The following is a 20,707-nucleotide window of genomic DNA, read 5'->3' as shown; positions in this document are numbered from 1 at the left end:
CCAGAACTAATGCTCCTCGCGACAGCCCCTCCTTGGCCGATTCCTCTGAGGAAGGATCTACTGACTCAGAGACGGGGCACCCTTTGGCACCCGCGTCTAGACCTCTGGAAACTTCATGTCTGGTCCCTGAACGGGACGCGGAGGTTCTTGGTGACCTACCCCAAGAGGAAGTTTACACCATCACTTCAGCTAGAGCACCGTCTACGAGACACGCTTACGCTTTGAAGTGGAACCTGTTAGTTGAGTGGTGTTCTTCTCACCGAGAAGACCCCCGGAGATGCCCGATCAGGGTCGTTCTTTACTTTTTGCAGCAAGGGCTGGAGTGAAGGCTGTTTCCCTCCACCCTTTAAGTTTATGTCGCTGCGATTGCTACTAACCATCACCCCGTGGAAGGGAAGTCGGTAGGTAAGCATGACCTGGTCATCAGGTTCCTTAGGGGGGCGAGAAGGTTAAATCCTCCCCGGCCCCCCTCCATTCCCTCTTGGGACCTGTCTCTAGTGCTTAAAACACCACAGCAGGGCCCATTTGAGCCTTTGCAGTCAGTCGAGCTAAAGATTCTTTCATTGAAAACTCTGCTCCTGCTTGCACTGGCCTCCATCAAGAGAGTAGGGGACCTGCACGCATTTTCGGTCGACGACTCGTGCCTAGAGTTTGGGCCGGCTGACTCACAGGTAATCCTGAGGCCCCGGCCCGGCTATGTGCCCCAGGTTCCCACTACTCCCTTCAGGGATCAGGTGATGAGCCTGCAAGTGCTGCCCCCGGAGGAGGCAGACCCAGCCCTAGCTTTGCTCTGTCCCGTCCGGGCCTTGAGATGCTACGTAGACCGGACACAAAGCTTTAGGACCTCAGACCAGCTCTTTGTCTGTTACGGAGGCCGGCAGAAGGGGAATGCCATCTCTAAGCAGAGGATGGGCCACTGGACAGTGGATGCCATCACCCTGGCTTATCAGGCACAGGGTGTGCCCTGCCCGCTCTGCGAGCTCACTCTACTAGGAGCATCCTCCTGGGCGCTGGCTTGTGGCGCCTCGCTGACAGATATTTGTAGAGCCGCGGGCTGGGCGACCCCCAACACGTTCGCTAGATTCTATAGCCTTCGTACTAGAAGTGTTGCATCCTCCTGGGCGCTGGCTCGTGGCGCCTCGCTGGCAGATATCTGTAGGGCTGCGGGCTGGGCGACCCCTAACACGTTCACTAGATTCTATAGTCTTCGTGTGGAGCCGGTATCCTTCTGTGTTCTCACCTCAAACGGGTAGAGGCACTGAGAGTCATCTTGATACACTGGCACCAAATATCACTAAGAAAATTGGAGGTTACAATCACATCTCACTGAGTGGGTAGTGCTACGACAACGGTGAATGGTCTTCTTGTTGCGAGCCCCGGCCTACACCAAAAAGAGGTGCAGGTGGCTCGCACAGGGCGACTGAAAGGGAACATCTCGGTTACATATATAACCCTCATTCCCTGAAGGAGGGAACGGAGACGTCACGTTAAAACGTGAACTCGCGATGCCTTGAAAGTGGACAAAACCGGCTTTTTTGACAAAACGTGTTTAGGGTTCAGATGTGGAGAATAATGCACGGCAATCAGCTCATTTATTTTTAAAGTGGCGTTTATTGGTTTTTGCAAATAAACTCTTCATTTGTTGTTGAAATATAATAATTTTCCATTTTCCAAGTCATAACTTGTTACAGAAAATATTTATTTAAACACATACATTAATTAATTAAGACATCACTAACAGGTAAAGTAAATATAATGAAGAATAGTCAAAAATATTTCGACTTAATTTCTCTAGCAAATAACTAGCTGTAGTGTAGACACTGATGACTTGCCTTAGGTAAATGAAATGCTACGGACATTTTGTTTAGAAACTGTTTTAATGACGTCTTTCCGTGGTTGAAACACTAATTGACGGATTATGTCAGGGGTGAGATGTTCATTCATGTATATTGTACTTTAAAACTAGTAGTAAAGAGGAAGGGATGATCGTGCTCACGCTTCGCGCTGCTGTTTGAACTGAAGCGTTAGTATACGGCGATCTGTCACGCCACATCAAAGAGTGCCAAAACGGCATTTATCCGAAAAAATCAAGTTTTTTTTATTTCGCATTCCAAGTAATATCAATCAAACTGCAGTTGGGTTGTTTAGATTAAGTAATAATAACTTAAACAAATACAGGTAATTTACAGAATTAAAGTTAATTGAAAGTATGTTTTTTTTACATATTAAAAGTTTGTTTTATAGCAAAAGCAGATAACTCCAACAATCGTTTTTTGGCAAAAGCAGATGACTCCACATTTCATGTTTTAGAGTTTAAAAAAACACTCGTGTAATCTCCTCAGATGACAATGTAGATGCCTGACAAACGTTGTTGTTGTGATCATAAACTTTATGGATGTGATTACACTCAATACATGGAGCTTTTCCCTCACCATTGTAACGCGCTGCTTTTGCAAGGTTCCGTGAAAACGTTTCAGCTTTTATTTTCCTTTTTCGCCCTGAAGAAGACATCACAGGTTCATTAAGTTTGTCGAAATTATCATTTCTTGATCACTTTTAGTCAGCTTTGACAAAACTCCTCTCAGCTAGCACGTCTTTTCAAAGTGAAAGTAGCCTTGTCACCTGACCTGAATACAGCGCGCTGATTCGCTAAAATTGACTTATCGGCTTCTGTTCAAAAACAACAAGGGCGCTTGTCAGCTTCTGCAGTAAAACGTGAACCCACGATGCCTTGAAAGTGGACAAAACCGGCTTTTTTGACAAAACGTGTTTAGGGTTCAGATGTGGAGAATAATGCACGGCAATCAGCTCATTTATTTTTAAAGTGGCGTTTATTGGTTTTTGCAAATAAACTCTTCATTTGTTGTTGAAATATAATAATTTTCCATTTTCCAAGTCATAACTTGTTACAGAAAATATTTATTTAAACACATACATTAATTAATTAAGACATCACTAACAGGTAAAGTAAATATAATGAAGAATAGTCAAAAATATTTCGACTTAATTTCTCTAGCAAATAACTAGCTGTAGTGTAGACACTGATGACTTGCCTTAGGTAAATGAAATGCTACGGACATTTTGTTTAGAAACTGTTTTAATGACGTCTTTCCGTGGTTGAAACACTAATTGACGGATTATGTCAGGGGTGAGATGTTCATTCATGTATATTGTACTTTAAAACTAGTAGTAAAGAGGAAGGGATGATCGTGCTCACGCTTCGCGCTGCTGTTTGAACTGAAGCGTTAGTATACGGCGATCTGTCACGCCACATCAAAGAGTGCCAAAACGGCATTTATTGTCTGAATTTCCTGAAAAAATTGAACGATTTGTTCGGTACACATTTGTACCGAACCGAAAGACCCGTACCAAAAATTTTTGGTATGAATACGTGTACCGTTGCACCCCTAGTATATATACTGTATGTACACTCTCACACATTTTCATCTATTTTAAAATGCTTGATGATTTTCTCATCATATGTTTTTGTCGGCTACATGAACATATGAATTTGTAAATATGCTACTTCGCTAGATAACAAATGCATAAAAGTGACCTGCTGGATATAAACTAATTCAAATAGATGGTAACAATCATAACAAATAAACATTTGAGCCGGTGTACCGACGAAACATGCTACCAGAAATATATTTGCATTGTTTTAAGGGTAAGTTTAGGGTAGGGGTAGGTATGGACATTAAAAAAGCCTCAAACCACATGAATAAGATGCTGGTAGCACAATCGATTTGTGCTACCAATCTTTTTAAAAGGAGGTAGCACAATCTGAGCGGGTAGCACAAATCGTCAGAACACCGGACTTGTGTGTGTTTTTGTCACACTCTTTTAACCGTTTGAGGTGCTACTAATGTCAGCGTCCTCTCAGCCCTGGTGGCAAACATACTGCTTTCTATACTAATGCAGCATCTAATCAGCAAATTAATTGTTTTATAATGACATGAAAACAAACTGTATACGTACTGTTTTAAATCTGCATCTAAAGGCATGAAGGTACATTGACTACATTTCAACTGCAGTCCTGTTTCCTATAATCTATCCAATACTCTAGCAAGAGTTTGGAGATGCTCCTCATCATTACAACCAGTCACCAAGATGTCATACAGGAAAACTGCCACATGCGGAAGACCTTGCAGTACCCCCTCAGTGGTCCATTGGAAGTTGGCCGGGACTAGAAGAGACTCCAAACAGTAAGTAAACAACCCTGAAATTTCTGCATCTAATGCAATGCAATAAGCATGGCCCATATCCAATTTTGTGAACTTCCCTGTTGAAAAAAAAAACAGCCTATGCTGGTTAGGTATGTTTTGAAGCATGGCAGCTGGTATGAGCTGGTTTAAGCTAGTCCTTGGTCATGATCTGGTTTAAGTTGTTCCTTAGTTGGTCATGAGCTGGTTATAAGCTGGTTATGAGCTGGTCCTGAACAGGAGCTAGTTGCTTAGGACCAGCTTAGGACCAGCTTAAACCAGCTCAGGACCACTTTAAACCAGCTCAAAACAGATGCCATGATTCAAAACTTACCCAACCAGCATATGCTTTTTTTCAACAGGGTTCTGTCCACTCAGAGTTGCAAACAAATTTTGAATCCGTGGAATGGGGTACTGTTTCAACTTTGAAACTTTTTTTACCGTTACCTTGTAGTCACCACATAGTTGTACAGTATTATCAGACGTTAAAACAGGTACTACGGGTGGAGCCCATTCAACATTAAACATTAAACAGGTTCTATGATGTTTTCTCTTAACAGGCATTATACAGGCCATTCCACACTGAGCGCGATACGAAAAAGCGAGGCGAATTGCCAACGAACAGTGCTTTCACATCGAATGCGAAACGTTTGATCGCCTTCTGCTAATTCACGCCTGCACGCTAGGTGGCACAGACCAACAATGCCTCATGTAGCCCATGTATCTTGTATATGGCTTTTGCATTGTTCGCTGCTCAATATACAGCATTAAATTAAGATAAATAACTTTTGGTTCTTCATTAGAAACACAAACTATCCATAATGCTTACAAAAATACATTTGAAAATCTAATTAGAGGTACAAATAGCATCAAGCTACATTTCAAAATGCATGTAATTATTAATGTTTTTGCTCAAACCCCACTTTAAACCATCATCGAGTGCTTGTAATAACTTCCTATTGTGATCTAAAATGGATTTTGATTCTATAATAGGTAGACATGCACTCTTTGTATGTTTTATAATAGACTGAACGCTACCTGCTTGTCATAAACATCCTTTATTGTTATAAAAATACCGTGAGCTGCATAAAAACATACAGAAAATATATCTTCATAATCATATGTCTATTTGCTTTAATATTTCACGTGTAGACAAATGTTTCTCTATTTTTTTTTTATATCCACCTTTTTCTTCAACGTGGAAGTAAGCCTGTGGGTGAGACTTCCGGTTCATTAGCCGCTATATGGAAATAACGAGAAGAATAACAATGTGCAGTAAATAATAAAACTGTTTGCACTACAAACCAGTGTGTTCATAATTAAGATAATACATTAAAATAATATGGGAAGACATACAAAATTTTCAATATCAAGCAGCAAAACGAGCGGTTCTGTACAACTAAAAATAGCTGGACGCGGATGAGACCGGAAGCTAGACCCATAAAATTTACAAATGGCCATGCCCATTTTTACAGCAAGAAAAAGGTGAATACGGAAGGGCAAGAGATGATTGACAGATCTTGAGTGAATGCGCTCTCGCGCACGTGGAATAAAATGGACTGTGCTCTCCAGATCACATAATTCAGTGGAGAATTAATAGAAATGTTATTCTGTGTAAAAAACGTGACAATAAATCTGTTCTCAAATACCAACGATAACAAGAACTCAGCATCCACTTTCTTCTCTCTACCGGGATACTCTTCTTTGGGGTTTGTTTACATTGGTTTTCGAAACAGCGCCACCATTCTCACCCTTTTGTGCAACAACAGCTGCTCCGGGCACGTGATCTAAGCGCAAATCTGATTGGACGGCCCGTTTCATCGCGGAGCAACAGGGAAAAAAATCGACACACAGGACGAAAAAAAATGATCGCGCCTAGTGTGAAAAGCCCCATTAGGGATCTATTGTTTCGATTCAAACACGTCATCGCACCGAACATTCGCACCGATTTTCACGTTCAGTGTGAAAAGCCCTTAAAGTGTGCTGCTCTGTGCTGCGAGCAGCTTCGTGTGTCAAAACAAACAGCATGAGGCGTCAGTGATGGACCCTTTTCACAAGACTGTGATGACTGCTCTCCCATTCACTGCTATTCAAGTTAACCCAATTATGACGACTTCCGCTGCTGAGAAACCCGGAAATGTGAAAAGGGTCCATTCACCTCTAGAGGCCGCTCTTGCTGCGTTTAATGACAGCAGACCCTCAGCCATTCCAGCAACAGACGCAGACCTGTCAGTGCCGATTAATCAGCAACCCCCCCCCATGACACTTTAGCAACCACATAGCAACACACTAAAATGTACCCTGATCACCTTAGCAATCGCTCAGAACACTTTTTCTTCAGAAAATGTAGGAACGTGTGTATTACTTTCCTTCTTTTCTGTTTTCCCTATGTACACTCCTTTAATTTCATCTGCCATCTTTCTCGCTGTTTTCCGTGTTTCCCTGTTTGCTTGTTTTCTGTCTCACTTTTGTCCTCTCTTCCCCTTTGCTCTTTTGCTTTCTGCTCCACTAGCTCATCTTTTCTCACTCCTTGTGGACTGTCATGAGAACAGTGAGGGCAGGATGTGGTATTTTTAACCTCTGCCATTATAAATAGATAAATGTGGACCTGATAAACTACATTTGCTGCATTTGCCAGATTCATTAAAAGGCATGAGGAAGATTTCTCTCTCTTGCTCTCTCACTTTGACTCAGTGTAGTTGTATTTACACTGTGATGCTTCACTGGGTTGTCCCCGTGGTTTTCATATAAAAGCATGTGAACAAATCCTGCATTCACACACACACATACACACACACACACATACACAAATGTGCACACGCAGAAATACATGCGCACAGCATACACTGATAACTCAATCCCACTGTAGAGAGGGCTGTGTGGGTTGGGGATGCGTGATGTAATTCACAGCAGAATTTTTGTCATTTCTCTTGCAGCAGAAGCTGGAAATGTCCATGTCATAGCGCTAGCATATATCACGCAAACTGTACTGCCACTCAGTGGTGGAAAACGTAATTTTTTTCCTTGTTAGTAGGAATACGTCACTGTTACTATTGCTTAGAGAAGTGGTTCTCAACCTTTTTTTCCACTGGGCTGCACTATGGTCCAAGTGCAAGTCTCACGGGACACACGCATATTATTTACATATTACGTCATCAATACAAACCAACCAAGGGTTCAAAACGCCTAGTGTGAGTACACCAGTGTCCAGCAGCAGCAGCAGCAGAGCGTGCAGTCAGCGCAGCTGAAGAGATCTGCACGCAATAGGCTAAAGCTTCCCGCAAAGGCCCAGCAAAAGTAATTACCATGAATGTGCCAGGGGAAAATAGTAAGGAGATATTTGAATTATTTACTAATAAACTAGTGTTTTCTGAGTTGGTGTCACAAGGATGAAGTTGCCAAATAAAAGTAGACCCTTTACAGTTACGAGTGATGTATTACTCTTAACTTTATGAGTAAAAATGACGGCGTATCCACTGAAAAAAATGCAAGTGGTCGCGCTAGCGCCTCCATGTCCTGCAAAGCATCTCCGCATAAACTATTGGATATAGCGCACATTTATCTAGGTTTAACGTTAAAACATTGTTATATGCTATTATTATGCAACGAAATATAATCACTTTGCCATTACATACAAAACTGAACTATTTTAATATAGCTGAAACAGTAGTATAAGGTGTTTTGGGAGAAGAGGGAAAAAAGACGGGCTTGGGTCGATAATTCTGATAAGCTGTCAGACAAGGGCCGGGCTAGAGCCTGAACGTCACGGGCCAGGGCCGGGCTAGGGCCTATTTGTTGGGGGAAACACTGCCCAAAAAAAACCCGGGTTATGTAATCAGGGCAAGTTTTTTTTTTTTTTTTTTCCCCAAATCTCAGATCTCTCAGTAAAGAGTTTATTTCTTTTCAAATCTCAAATCTCTAAGTAAATCAAGCGTGTATTTGGTCTCACACCATTTTTGAAGCAGATTGATACCACAAATTAAGTGGTTTGTTGATTAGAAGTGTGCTATTTCTTGTCTGAGCAAAATGGATGAAAAAAAATGTGTAGATTTCTTGAGACAAGAATATGAGATTTAAGGGTAGGCTTTTTTCACAAACACCCCCCCCATAGCATAGCATCACTTTACAAACCATATAGCAACACTTTAAGGGGCAATCCACACAGACCTTTTTTATTTCACTGCGATGCTTTTCAATTGTTTTCCTGTGTAATCATGTGCTAGATGAACATCTTTGACCACTGGGTCACATCACGTCTTGCATGCGACATGATATTCTAAAACCATGACTCTCAAGTTCAAATTAAAACTAGTTTTGTTTATTATTTAGTTTATTGTCCTTTCAGAAATTATTTTTGAACAACTACTCAGAACTTTTTAGCAAGCATATGGAAACCACATAGCAACACGCTAAAAACCAATCAGACAACTCACTTTTCATGATTTAGTGTATATTTGTGTTGAAATGAAGACTATCAGTCTTCAAATCATCACTAAAAGTGGCAAGTTGTGGTCTGTGTGTGCATGTCTCTTGCAGCCTGGCCGCGGTATCGAGTGTTGCGGCTGGTGGATGTTGGGCAGTATAATTTGGAGATCTCAGCTGCTGAACTCTCAGACGACTCTCTCTATGAGTGCCAGGCCACGGAGGCAGCGTTGCGCTCGCGACGGGCCAAACTCACCGTCCTCAGTGAGTGCTGTGTGTTTGCTTAGAAGAGAGTCTGAATGGTCAGTGCATGCTAAAAGCTTGCTGTTTTAGATGTTTGCTGTGATGTAATGAAGGGGTTAATGTGTTATGAAATGAATAGATTTATGAGATGTTGCTATTAATAATTGAACTCCATATGTGTTTGTGTGTGTAGTTCCTCCCGATGAGCCGGTGATTGAGGGGGCCCCGGAGATCCTCCTCACAGCAGGGGTCCCATACAATATGAGCTGCGTGTCCCGCGGAGCCAAACCTGCCTCTGTCATAGAGTGGCAGAAAGACGGCCTGCTGATAGAGGGGGCCTTCAGCACCACGGTGAGACATACACACTCATGAGAATAAATGTAAATCTAAAGCAAAACATGCATGGGTTTGTAGGTATGTAATAGCTTATGTACTCAAGCACAGAGGTATTGATATGCTCTGTGTCTTTTTGCTATGCAGGAGGTGCTTCCAGACAGGAAACGCGTGACCACTCGCAGTTACCTGCCCATTTCACCAGTAGATACAGACACGGGGAAGAACTTCACCTGTGTCGCTACTAACCTGGCCGTGCCGATGGGCAAACGGGCCACTGTCACCCTCAACGTACACCGTAAGTCTAAAATCCTTTCCAGTTTCAATAACATTTACAAGGAAAGAGAAAAGAGCCCAAGTCTCATCGTTGAGGAAGCCAGTCGTGCCAATATATTTTATTTTATTTTATTATTTTTTTACATTTTTTTAATGAATATATATATATATATAATTGTACAAAATGGTTTGTACCCTGCATACACTATCATTTAAACTTTTTTAAAAATAAAAATGTATTATTATTTTTAAAAGAAAATACAAAGAATCTTGAAAAACGGTTTACAGTTTACATAAAAAATGTTAAGCACTACTGTAACTGTTTTTAACTTTGATGATAATAATAAATGTTTCTTGAGCACCAAATCAGCATATTAGAATGATTACTGAAGACTGGAGAAATGGCTGCTAAAAATTCAGCTATTAAATTGAATTTTAAAAGACATTAAAATAGAAAACAGTTATTCTAAATTGTTATAATATTTCACAATAATATTGTTTTTACTGTATTTTTGATCAAATAAATGCATCACTAGGAGGTGCACAATAGATTTCTTTCAAAAACATTACAAATTTATATATACAGGGCTCTTTTTTTAGTCCCAGCCCATTCCTGGTGCAATTGTTTCTCTTAAATATCTATTTCTGTTTGATCTAACCCTTAAAAATGACCTTTGTTGGTGTAACCTAATTTAGTCAGGTAGATTCAGTCATATTAAATAATCCTTTTGGCTTGAATAAAACCACATGAAGCACAGACCAAACATATTTTACAGTGTAGGAAGATAAATGTAAGAGAGAAGGACCTCCCACATCTGGCCAGTCAGTGCTGTATTCATTGGCCGTCTACTCAACCCACAATAGGTTACAAACTGTACTAAAGCAGCTTTACAAAGTAGCACATGAAAACCTTCTAAGAGGTTAAAACCCCTTTAAGATGATAGCATGAACCATTAGGAGGAACCGTGACATTCATCTACGTTCTTGCGCTTTATTAGTAGTTTCCCTTGTGTTGACTTCCACATCCACTCCAGCTCCTTACCTTCAACCTTCAGTCCTTCAACTTGCCTTTGGTCTAATGAATGACTATGGCTTTATTATGTATTCTGAATGCTCTCTGCAGACCCACCGTTGGTGACGTTATCCATTGAGCCTCGCTCCGTATTGGAAGGAGAGAGAGTGACCTTCACCTGCCAAGCTACTGCCAACCCACCTATTATGGGTTATAAGTATGTCTCTTACTAAATGTGAAGCTTAAAGTGGTTCCTTTTACATTCTGTGAGATGAAAAATTAATGACTTGTTTTATCAGGGAGATAAAGACGTCCTTTAAGTAGTATTAAGCCCCATATATCTTCAATTATTTTCTGTTACGGCAGTTGTACCCTTGAATTCCTTTTTGTACATGCTTCATGGGTCTCTCTTCATATCTGCTTATGCGTCACTGATTGGCTCTTTTTGGCTTTGCTAGGTGGGCAAAGGGAGGTGTGGTCATACAGGGGGCGAGAGAGAGTGTTTTTGTCACCAAGGCTGATCACTCTTTCTTCACTGAGCCTGTGTCCTGCCAAGTGTTCAATGCTGTGGGCAGCACAAACGTCAGCATACTCGTCGATGTCCACTGTGAGTCTTAACTTCAGAAATGCAACCTAGTCTAGAACATCCTAAGGTGAAATTTAATATGTGAAGCAGATTACCTAGTAATTAAAGCTGTCCACTGTGTCTGTATAGTGCAATATCTATCTATCTATCTATCTATCTATCTATCTATCTATCTATCTATCTATCTATCCATCCTTTTGCCATTCTATCTATCTATCCATCCATCCATCCATCCATCCATCCATCCATCCATCCATCCATCCATCCATCGTATCTACATCTCTTGTTGAATTTGTCAGTGTAGGGAGCTTCTAATCATAGTTGTCATATAAATAATCATATTAAATGCAAAAACCTGACCTTTTTTAATCTCTGTTTCATGCAGTTGGCCCTATCCTGGTTGTCGAGCCTAAACCAGTAACGGTGGATGTAGACTCGGACGTCACTTTAAATTGCAAGTGGGCGGGAAATCCTCCCCTCACACTAACCTGGACAAAAAAGGGTTCAAGCATGGTGAGCATATGCCTGTGGATCTGTTGAGTAAAAGCTACTTCCTATTACGTGTTCAGTTCTTTCGTTCTTCTCTCTTACTAAGATATAGGCTATCCATTTTTTCTCTACAGTTTACTTTTTTGTCTGACTATGACATTTTCCCTCTGACTTTATCTCTCTTCAGTGAGTGTTCTCCATATGTGTCCTTCTTTTCCTGGCTCTGCTTCTCTTCCATATTTATCTTCCAACTGTGTTTTGATGTTGAAGCTGCAATCCTTCGTTCCATTTGTTTCTTTTTAGATAATGTCTACAGTGAACAGGTTTTACAGCATCTTTTTTCCCTCCCTCTGTCTCTCTCCCTGTCTAATGCACAGGTTTTGAGTAATAATAACCAGCTCTATCTGAAGTCCGTTAGTCAGGCAGATGCTGGTCAGTATGTGTGTAAGGCCATCGTGCCTAGGATCGGAGTCGGCGAGACAGAGGTCACACTCACAGTCAACGGTCAGTACAGCTCTTTTATCCTGTTGTACTAAGAAATAATAAAACACTTTTTTAAAACCATGCAGCTTTCAAGGTTTTTTATCAATATTTAGCTCATTGTGAGTTCTGCGTTTAGTGATTAATCAAACTTTGATTTAGTTACTAGTTAACCCTTAAATGCATGGATGATACGCCAATCATTATTACATATTCGGGTCTTTAGCGACCCGGACCTATATTTTGTTACTTTTGGCAAGGGTTCGATTTGAGCAGATGATTTTACCATCACTGTCATCGACCCAACTGTTGGGCCACAATCCAAAAAATAGGTCAAAGACTCTATAGGGGAAAAAGCATGTTAAATGCAAATAATGAAATGCAACTAAAAGTATAATTGTATTTAGTTAAAATAACATAATAAATAATCTTACCAAGATTTAAAAGGGAAGAGACAACACATTTCTTGGTGATGTCAAAGTTCATGCATCCTCAAACAGTATTTTGGTGGAAATTCATCTGTCATTTGGTAGAAGCTATAGCCAAATAAAGCAGATGGCAGCTTAGAGAGGCTGTGTGACATCCCTTTATGAGAATAGAAAGTATGATATCAATACATTTCAGTGTATAGTTGTTGTTGTTGTTTTTTTGTACGTTCAAATTCAGTTCTGGGTCATAAAGCCAGGTCAACAAAAAACTACAACTACAGATCAACTAAAACTGTAGTCAACTAAAACTAAAACCATAAAAGCTTTTGTTATTTGAAATATAAACTTGAAATGAAATAAAATAAAATATAAAAAAAACGGTCAAGGCAACATTTAGCTTAACAATGTATTAAAATAATTAAATCTAAAAAAATAAATAAACACTATATAGACATAAAAAATAAATAATAAATAAACCAAACTAATAATAAAATTAAAACAGAAAATATAAAAGCTAATTCAAAATATTAAAAACTATAAAAGCATCTCAGTGATATTAAAATAACACTGCCTAAAGCAAAACCAGTATCCACCAATATCAACTACATAATAGTATATGTTTTAAGCAGTTTTACTGATAATATAGTTTCTGTTGTTTATGCTTTTTGTTTTGGACTGTTTTTTGTGCAGGTCCACCCATCATCTCAAGCGAACCGGTGCAGTATGCAGTTCGAGGGGAGAGAGGGGAAGTCAAGTGTTACATTGCCAGCACCCCTCCTCCTGACAAGATCGTAAGTTACATTACAATTACTTGCATTTACATTCATGCTACTTTCCACAGAAATGTACATAAAGATTTCTAAACAATTCTAATAACTGATACTTTACCCTTTTCTTATTATTCACCATCTGGATACCCATGGGAAAGCTGGTTTCAAAATGTAATTTTAGCCTGAGAAAGCAGATGAGCTCACCTTAACCAGTTTCTTGAGTTTTTAGTTTAAGACTAACTCAAACTAGGCCTGAGCCCAAAGTAAAACTCTCTGCTGTAGATGGTTCTGCTGTAGCTGCATATATGACACATCCCTTCTCTGAACCACAAGTGATTCTAATTTAAAATGACGCGCAGCTCAGTCCTGATGCATCTCCAGGATGAGATTTATGAAATATGAAATATGGGAACAGAGAAGTCGTTCTTTTAATGCCGCAGCTTTTTCAAATGTCTTGGTTTGTGAGGTAAATGGAAGCTTACCATGAACATGTGGAGGTATGCATTTTTAAATATTCTCACAGCTCTGCATGAATAATACAACAGTTTTAGTGGTTTTGAAAGGAGAACTGGTGCTTTCTCACCATTATCCAACCCCGTGTTTCAGCACAGAAAGGCCATTTATTCCATTGCCGGTGTGAAATATGTGTTCATGCGGGCAATGTGAAGCAGATACAGTTCAGGTGCATTTTATGCACTTATGCTTTTTAAATCCGAAATATTTATAAAGGATTTCTTTTTTCACTCCTGTATGAAATGTACAGATTATGTTGTACTGTACGGTATTATTTTTGGTCCATTTGCTTCTTGCAGGACCTGCAACGGCAGATTTTTTTAGTTTAATTTTATACTATTTATTTCTCAGCCATTACTTGATAGAATTTAAATTATTTTCCTTTGGAAATTTCATTATTTTATATGTACACAATTATAACAGTCAGAAGTTTGAAATAATTTTTTTTATGTTTTTAAAAGAAGTCTGCATTTATTTGATCAAAAATACAGTAGAAGCTATAAAGTTATTGAAATAATTGGTTTCTATTTGAATATTTTAAAATGTAATTTATTTAGTTCTGTGATGGCAAAGATGAATTTTCGGCAGCCATTACTCCATTGTGCAGTGTCTGAAGATGAAAATGAAATTGAAATATGAAAAAAAACACTACAGTATGTTTTTATTATTATTGTTATATTATAAATTGTTTTATATTTTTTATGTATTTTTATATTTTCATGTGGAGCCCAGGAAGATAAGTGACTGAAGCATTTTGTGGATCCAAATAAAGATTGTTGTATATTTTCTGCAAATAAACAGATCCTTTGGGACTTTGAGGATTTAAGCATATATAATTATTTCTTTATTTATATAAAGAGAGAGAATAATTATCGGTGTCGTCTTGAACCTGCGCCTTTCTTCCTGCAGATTTCCCAAAATTCATCCCATTGCTGACACATACTGGAGATTTATGTGAAGTCCATGTGAGTGATCTCTCACACCATGTGTTTGTTTGTTGTGTGTTTGTCCCAGGTGTGGGCATGGAAGGAAAATGTGTGGGAAAAAGAGAAGGGGACCCTATCAGAACGATACACAGTAGAACAGAGCAAACTGACCACACAGGGCAGTGCAGTGCTGTCCACCCTCACCATCAACAACGTCATGGAGTCAGACTTCCAGTCCACATACAACTGCACCGCGTGGAATTCATTCGGACCTGGGACCATGATCATCACCCTGGAAGAGACAGGTGAGGATATGTGCCTGCATGTGCACATATATAATACTTATAAATAAGGACAATCATGTGATTTTCAGTTATATTGAATTTGCGATCTTGAAATCATTTGTGTGGTCAATCTGGCATCAAACAAAGAAAGTGTTTTATATATATAAGGTACAGTTTAGTCCATTAGTCATGAAACTTTGTACAGTTCTTGTCTTCAAAAATTCACTGTATACTGCGTCATCTTTAGAGTACAGTAGAGTGCTCTACTGAAAGTAAAAGAGCACAGTTTTCAATAATAAATAGCTTGAATGGAATCACCTAAATCTGCTTCGGGTCACGTCAACTCAGGTTAGGAGTACTCTCTCTATTTAATATACAGTATGTGAGTACATTTATACTGCTACATTAAAGCCACAGTGCAATGGTTAATGCACATGTTCATGGCACAGTCTGGTCTGCAACATATCACGGTAACATTCCCTCTTTCCTTTTGCCTTCATATCTATCCTTTTCTGTCTAAAAATAAAAAATGCATCGTGGTGCTTATCTTTCTCTGTCTTTTTCATTGGCATAGAAATAGTGCCGGTCGGGATCATTGCAGGAGGCACCGTCGGCTGTTCGATTCTGCTTATCCTGTGTTTACTAGCGTTAGTGCTGTTTTTGTATCGGCAACGCAAAGGAAGTAAGTTATCAAAGATCACATACAAATGACACTGAGTTTTTTTGTTCTTAATTTCTTTTCACAATGATTAGGTATTTCAAATGATTAATTATATTGTACAGTTCAAAAGTTTGAGGTTAGCAAAATGTTTTAAATGTTTTTGAAAGAGTCACTTATGCTCATCAAAAATACAGGAACATTGTGAAATGTTATTACAATTTAAAACAACTTCCTATTTTAATGTATTTGCTAAAATGTCATTTACTTACATTTTCAGCATCATTACTCCAGTCTTCAGCTCCACATGATCCTTCAGAAGTCATACTAATAAGATTTGGAGCTCTAGAAACATTTCTTATTATTATTAATGTTAACCACATATAAGTATATTTCGTAGAATCCATGATAATTTTTTTCAGGATTCTTTGATGGATAGAAAGTGTAAAAAATCACTGCACTGAATCATTTGAAATTTTATAGTCATTGTTGATTGTAATGTCTTTTAATTTAACGCATCCTTCTGGGATTAAAACTTCAGAAAACAGTAATGTAAATTATTTAACTATATTATTAAAAGTATTTTTTTTATACATTTCTTATTAAAATAATTTCTCAGCCTGTCTAGTGAGCTGTGTAAACATCTCCTAATTTAGCCCAACAGTAATCTGAAGTAGTGAGTCCTTCAAATAGTGACATGCAAAGTTTGTCTTTGAGAGTGTAGAAGTAAAAGTGTCTCTAAATGCTCACAAAACCCAAGGGCATATTTAGCCATATTTACGAACATCAATAATAGCCACAAACACTTCAAAAAGCATGCTCAGGGCGGTGATGAATCAGATGTTTACTCTCCAGGTCGTCGAGGGGTCACGCTCGGCAAGCCAGATATCAAGGTAGAGACCATAAACAAAGAGACCCACAGTCTGGAGGAAGACTCGGGGAGCGTCTCCACGGCAACACGCATGGTTAAGGCCATGTACTCTGTGAGTAATTTTGACAACACACACAGCAATAACTGAAGGATAGTAGAGGGACTTTGAGACTTGAAGCTTTTAACACCAAACACAATACTTGAATTATTTAACATTAAATATTACTGATCCTTTACTGACATTTTTTCTAATTATTCAGTATTGCATTAAACATTTTGTTGAGATTAGCCGAGTTAAAACTCATGAACAGTTTGGTTTAGCTGAGTTTTGTTCACAGTATTATAATGTATAATGTATTCGGGACTATTTTGTACATTTTGTAATTTTCATCATTTATATGGTTAATTCAATTAATATTTTTAATTATTAATACTACTGTGCTAATATTAAGTGAAAATGAATCTTGATGTAATGTTGTGTCTTTTGCCAGTGTGTCTTGTGAATCTTCTGAAGATGATACAACAGCACTGAAATGCTTTTTTTTTATTATTAACATTAACACTAATTAATTGATAACACTGAAATGCACAATTATTGACCACAGGATTTGATCTGTGAACAAATTGTCCCTAAAATTATTCAATATTATTTCACTAACACTTGTGTTACACAATGCTTTCAGTACTAAATTTCCTAAACTTGCCTAACACATAACAAAGCCACTTCTATCTTTTACAAAAATGAATTACTAATCATCTTCCTCTAATGTAATTCCTCTTAAATAACATTTCCAAAGCTGTAAAATTAATCCTTTTTCTCTCTCAACCTCCCTCTCTTCCTTTATATCCTCCTTCTCTTCTCTTCTCCTCTTCTCTCCTGTTGGTTTTCCTCCCCTCTTACGTTGCATCTCTCTCCCCCTCTTGGTTGCTCTCTTGTCGTTTATGGTTTAGTTTTTACCTTCTGTGACCCTCTCTCCCTCCTCCCAGCCTTTTAAAGATGACATTGACCTCAAACAGGAGTTACGCAGTGACACGCTGGACACGCGCCAGGACTACGAGCTCAAGGTGAACAGACACACCGATACCTCTGCACATACTAATATAAGCGATATATGACCTGTACTTTGTTTTACTAATGCATGCAGCTTCTATAGACCTCAACAGTCGGGTCCCATGTGTAAAAATCCTATTAATTTCTCTGTAGGAAAATTATCCTATTAACCTTTCTTAAAAGACCAAGCATTAGGTCCAAGATTGTTTTTGGTTGGGATATGCTGCTGTAGAATCCATAAGTGTGATTTTTAACTTCCTTTTTAAATAAAACTTGCTAATTTGTCGAATTCCCTGTGAAGAACTTGACTACCAATAATATTAAACCTGTCAATCAGAGTATAATAGATAATAATCAAGTCTCCCTAATATTTCTGCATGAATATTTTGCTATAAAATTTAAATATATGGTATGTTATATTTATAATAAATGGTCTATAATGTAGTGTACAGTGAGTTCGGGTTTGTCTGAATATTATTTGCAATGCTTTGTATAAGTAGTTTATTCCATAATAAAGTTAATAAATTATTTTATGACAGTCAAGAAAGTCATATATCTTTTTTCCCTAATTTTCAAATGCTTTTTGTTTCAAATTTAAGCTTGCAATGTTATTCGTGAAGGATCGCTTCATAGCTTAAAACTCTTTATTGAAGAATTTTTTAAAATCCCTATGGAGAAAATGAATGGGAAAAATATTTCCAAAATGTGACACTGTTGTGTTTTTTTTAAAAAGCTGAATTTTCAGTAGCCATTACTAGTCTACATTATTACACTACCTGTCTTCAGTGTCACATGATGCTTCAGAAATCATTCTATTATACTGATTTGGTGCTCAAGTAACATTCATTATTATTATACGTTTAAACCAGATGTGCTGCTTAATATATTTGTGTGAAAACCGTGATACATTTTTTTTTAGGATTCTTTGATGAATAGAAAGTTCAAAAGAACAGCATTTATTTGAAACAATTTGTAACAATGTAAAAGTCTTTACAGTCACTTTTGATTAATTTAATGCATCTTTAGTTCCACCTCTAGAATGTAGCATTTATCATAAAACACCAACAGTATTACCACAATGCATGTTTTGCCTTATTGTGAAAGAGAATTAAAAATGTACAAAATGTACTTAAAATCGAGTGTTCACATATGAGCTACACTGAACATGCCTGTTGTCTTTTGCAGGACCCGACAAACGGCTACTACAACGTGCGAGCTTCCACCCATGATGAGGGACGTCCCGCTTCCCGATCCATGCACTACTCAGACTATCGCACCTCCGGACAGCCAGGGGGCGCCGCGGCCGTTGTGAGCAGTAGCTCAGGAGCTCCCGGAGCTACGGCAGGCCCGGGAACACCGAGCAGCTTGGCTCCGGGGTCCCGAGTGGGCTGCTACGACCCTCGCCCTCCCTCTAGACTCTCGCACAACAGCTACGCCCAGTTCAACACATTCACCCGCGCCGGACAGTCCCAGCAGCCTCCGCCCAGTTCTGGCCCACAGACTAGCGACTTCACCGCTGAATGCAGCCTCTTGGACTCTACCGCTCAGCTCGGATACGAAAATTACGGCTACCCGCACTATCCGACATTTCGGATGGGTTTTGGTCCGCCTAGCCTCGCCCCGTTAGAAGGCGGGCCGGCGTATGAGCTGTACGGAGTCGGGCCGAGCGTCGGCGCAGGAGGCGGAACCGGAACACCAGAGAATGGACTTGGGAAATACGGCAGTTCCACACGGTTCTCCTACACCTCCCAGCATTCCGATTATTCCCACCGACACACACAGAGGATGCAGACACACGTGTAAAAGAGAAGCGTCACGTGTACGTAACATAAGTTACGCTGATGTTATGCTGATATTGGCCATATAAGTACACACACTCACACAGATACACAGGACGGAAATAATGAATGAAACGGAGATAAAGACTGAGGGTGAACAAACAAAGAGAAGCTCAGAGTAAATGGAGGCCGAGAAATGAGAATGGGAGGCAGGGCAGGAGCATCTTGACATTAATTTCTCAGCTCCAGGAGCTGAAAGCGAAAGTCACAATCAAGAAAGACTGGTGTCTAGAAAAGATCTAAGATCTTTATACCGTTCACTAAATCCTGAATGCTTTTAATAAGCATGATCACAAAGGTAATTCCTGAGAAATGAAGGGTGCCTCTTATAGGCTTGTAGTCTGTTTAACAGTGGTCTCTGACAGAGATGGTCATGTGAGATACAGTACATGTATGAATTCTCTTCAATGGCTTCTTCAACTTCAAACTCTCCTTAAGCTTAACTCAGTTTAAAGGGCATTTAATGACAAATTACACAATATACAGTGGGGTCCAAAAGTCGGAGACCACAAAATTATTATTTTTTTATTGAAATTTTGACATAAACCGAAAATTTCGGGATTATAAAAAATGTAAACCAGGAAAAGCTAAATGAAGCAAAATATTTAAGGTTCTACACAATTATAGGTCACTAATCAAAAGTCAATTTTGATCATGAGAAGAACTTTTTACAAAGGATTTTCTTGTTTTCATTAAAGCCCGAGATGCTCTTTGAAACTTCCTTAAATCATGCTGGATTACATGGACCATCTGTTGAAAAATCTGGAGATGTTTTGGACAAACTGCAGAATCCTGTATGATAGATTTAAATATTGTAATAATGTGTTAAATATAGTAAAGCAATGGTTTTCAACCAGGGGACTTCCAAGTAGTCTCAAGATGACTGAAAATGATTTAAAATAAGACAAAACAAATATTAAAGTATGATACAACTACAAAAAATTGGGAAAACAACCTTTTTTCTTTGAAGAACCAGGGTTCTTGCTGCCTTAAAAACATGGATAATGTATAAGGCAGCCTAATTTTAAAAGTGTGATTTCTAGACCTGGATAAGTCACATAAATTAATAAAATCATATAACTCCTTTCCCATTTTTATAAAGAATTACATTTTTTAAAGATTTTTTAAAATCTTAATATTTATCCGGTAATTCACAAACAACTGAAAAAAAATGAGCCAATTTATTAGAAAATTATTAAACATTAGAATATTATAAAAGAAGGCTTATAGACCCCACTGTACACGGTTACCTATGTCACAAAATATCCAAATATCTTTATTTTTCCATTCATTCTCAAATGAAGATCTGCATTCGACAAAGGAAA

At 38.7% G+C, this 20,707-nt stretch overlaps 1 protein-coding gene across 1 annotated transcript in view; it reads left to right on the top strand.

The window, feature by feature from the left end:
- The window catches only part of LOC107683514 (kin of IRRE-like protein 1), a gene marked incomplete at its 5' end in the record, with an annotated part of 23,366 nt that extends 2,921 nt beyond the window's left edge, over nucleotides 1-20,445 (top strand). Inside the window, 13 exons of the mRNA XM_016479569.1 lie at nucleotides 8,739-8,888; nucleotides 9,061-9,218; nucleotides 9,348-9,498; nucleotides 10,600-10,705; nucleotides 10,947-11,095; nucleotides 11,460-11,587; nucleotides 11,941-12,067; nucleotides 13,162-13,262; nucleotides 14,769-14,985; nucleotides 15,539-15,646; nucleotides 16,478-16,605; nucleotides 17,481-17,558; nucleotides 18,730-20,445. Of these exons, the coding sequence (XP_016335055.1) occupies nucleotides 8,739-8,888; nucleotides 9,061-9,218; nucleotides 9,348-9,498; nucleotides 10,600-10,705; nucleotides 10,947-11,095; nucleotides 11,460-11,587; nucleotides 11,941-12,067; nucleotides 13,162-13,262; nucleotides 14,769-14,985; nucleotides 15,539-15,646; nucleotides 16,478-16,605; nucleotides 17,481-17,558; nucleotides 18,730-19,347 (2,219 nt within the window). The remainder of the gene's footprint in view (nucleotides 1-8,738; nucleotides 8,889-9,060; nucleotides 9,219-9,347; nucleotides 9,499-10,599; nucleotides 10,706-10,946; nucleotides 11,096-11,459; nucleotides 11,588-11,940; nucleotides 12,068-13,161; nucleotides 13,263-14,768; nucleotides 14,986-15,538; nucleotides 15,647-16,477; nucleotides 16,606-17,480; nucleotides 17,559-18,729) is intronic.
- Between the last annotated feature and the right edge of the window lie 262 nt (nucleotides 20,446-20,707).

Source organism: Sinocyclocheilus anshuiensis, unplaced genomic scaffold (genome assembly GCF_001515605.1).
Source record: "Sinocyclocheilus anshuiensis isolate Anshui unplaced genomic scaffold, SAMN03320099.WGS_v1.1 scaffold874, whole genome shotgun sequence".
NCBI classification, from domain to species: Eukaryota; Metazoa; Chordata; class Actinopteri; order Cypriniformes; family Cyprinidae; genus Sinocyclocheilus; species Sinocyclocheilus anshuiensis.
The sequence above is the reverse complement of the archived record's forward strand: the minus strand, read 5'-3'. Positions and strand labels throughout refer to the sequence as shown.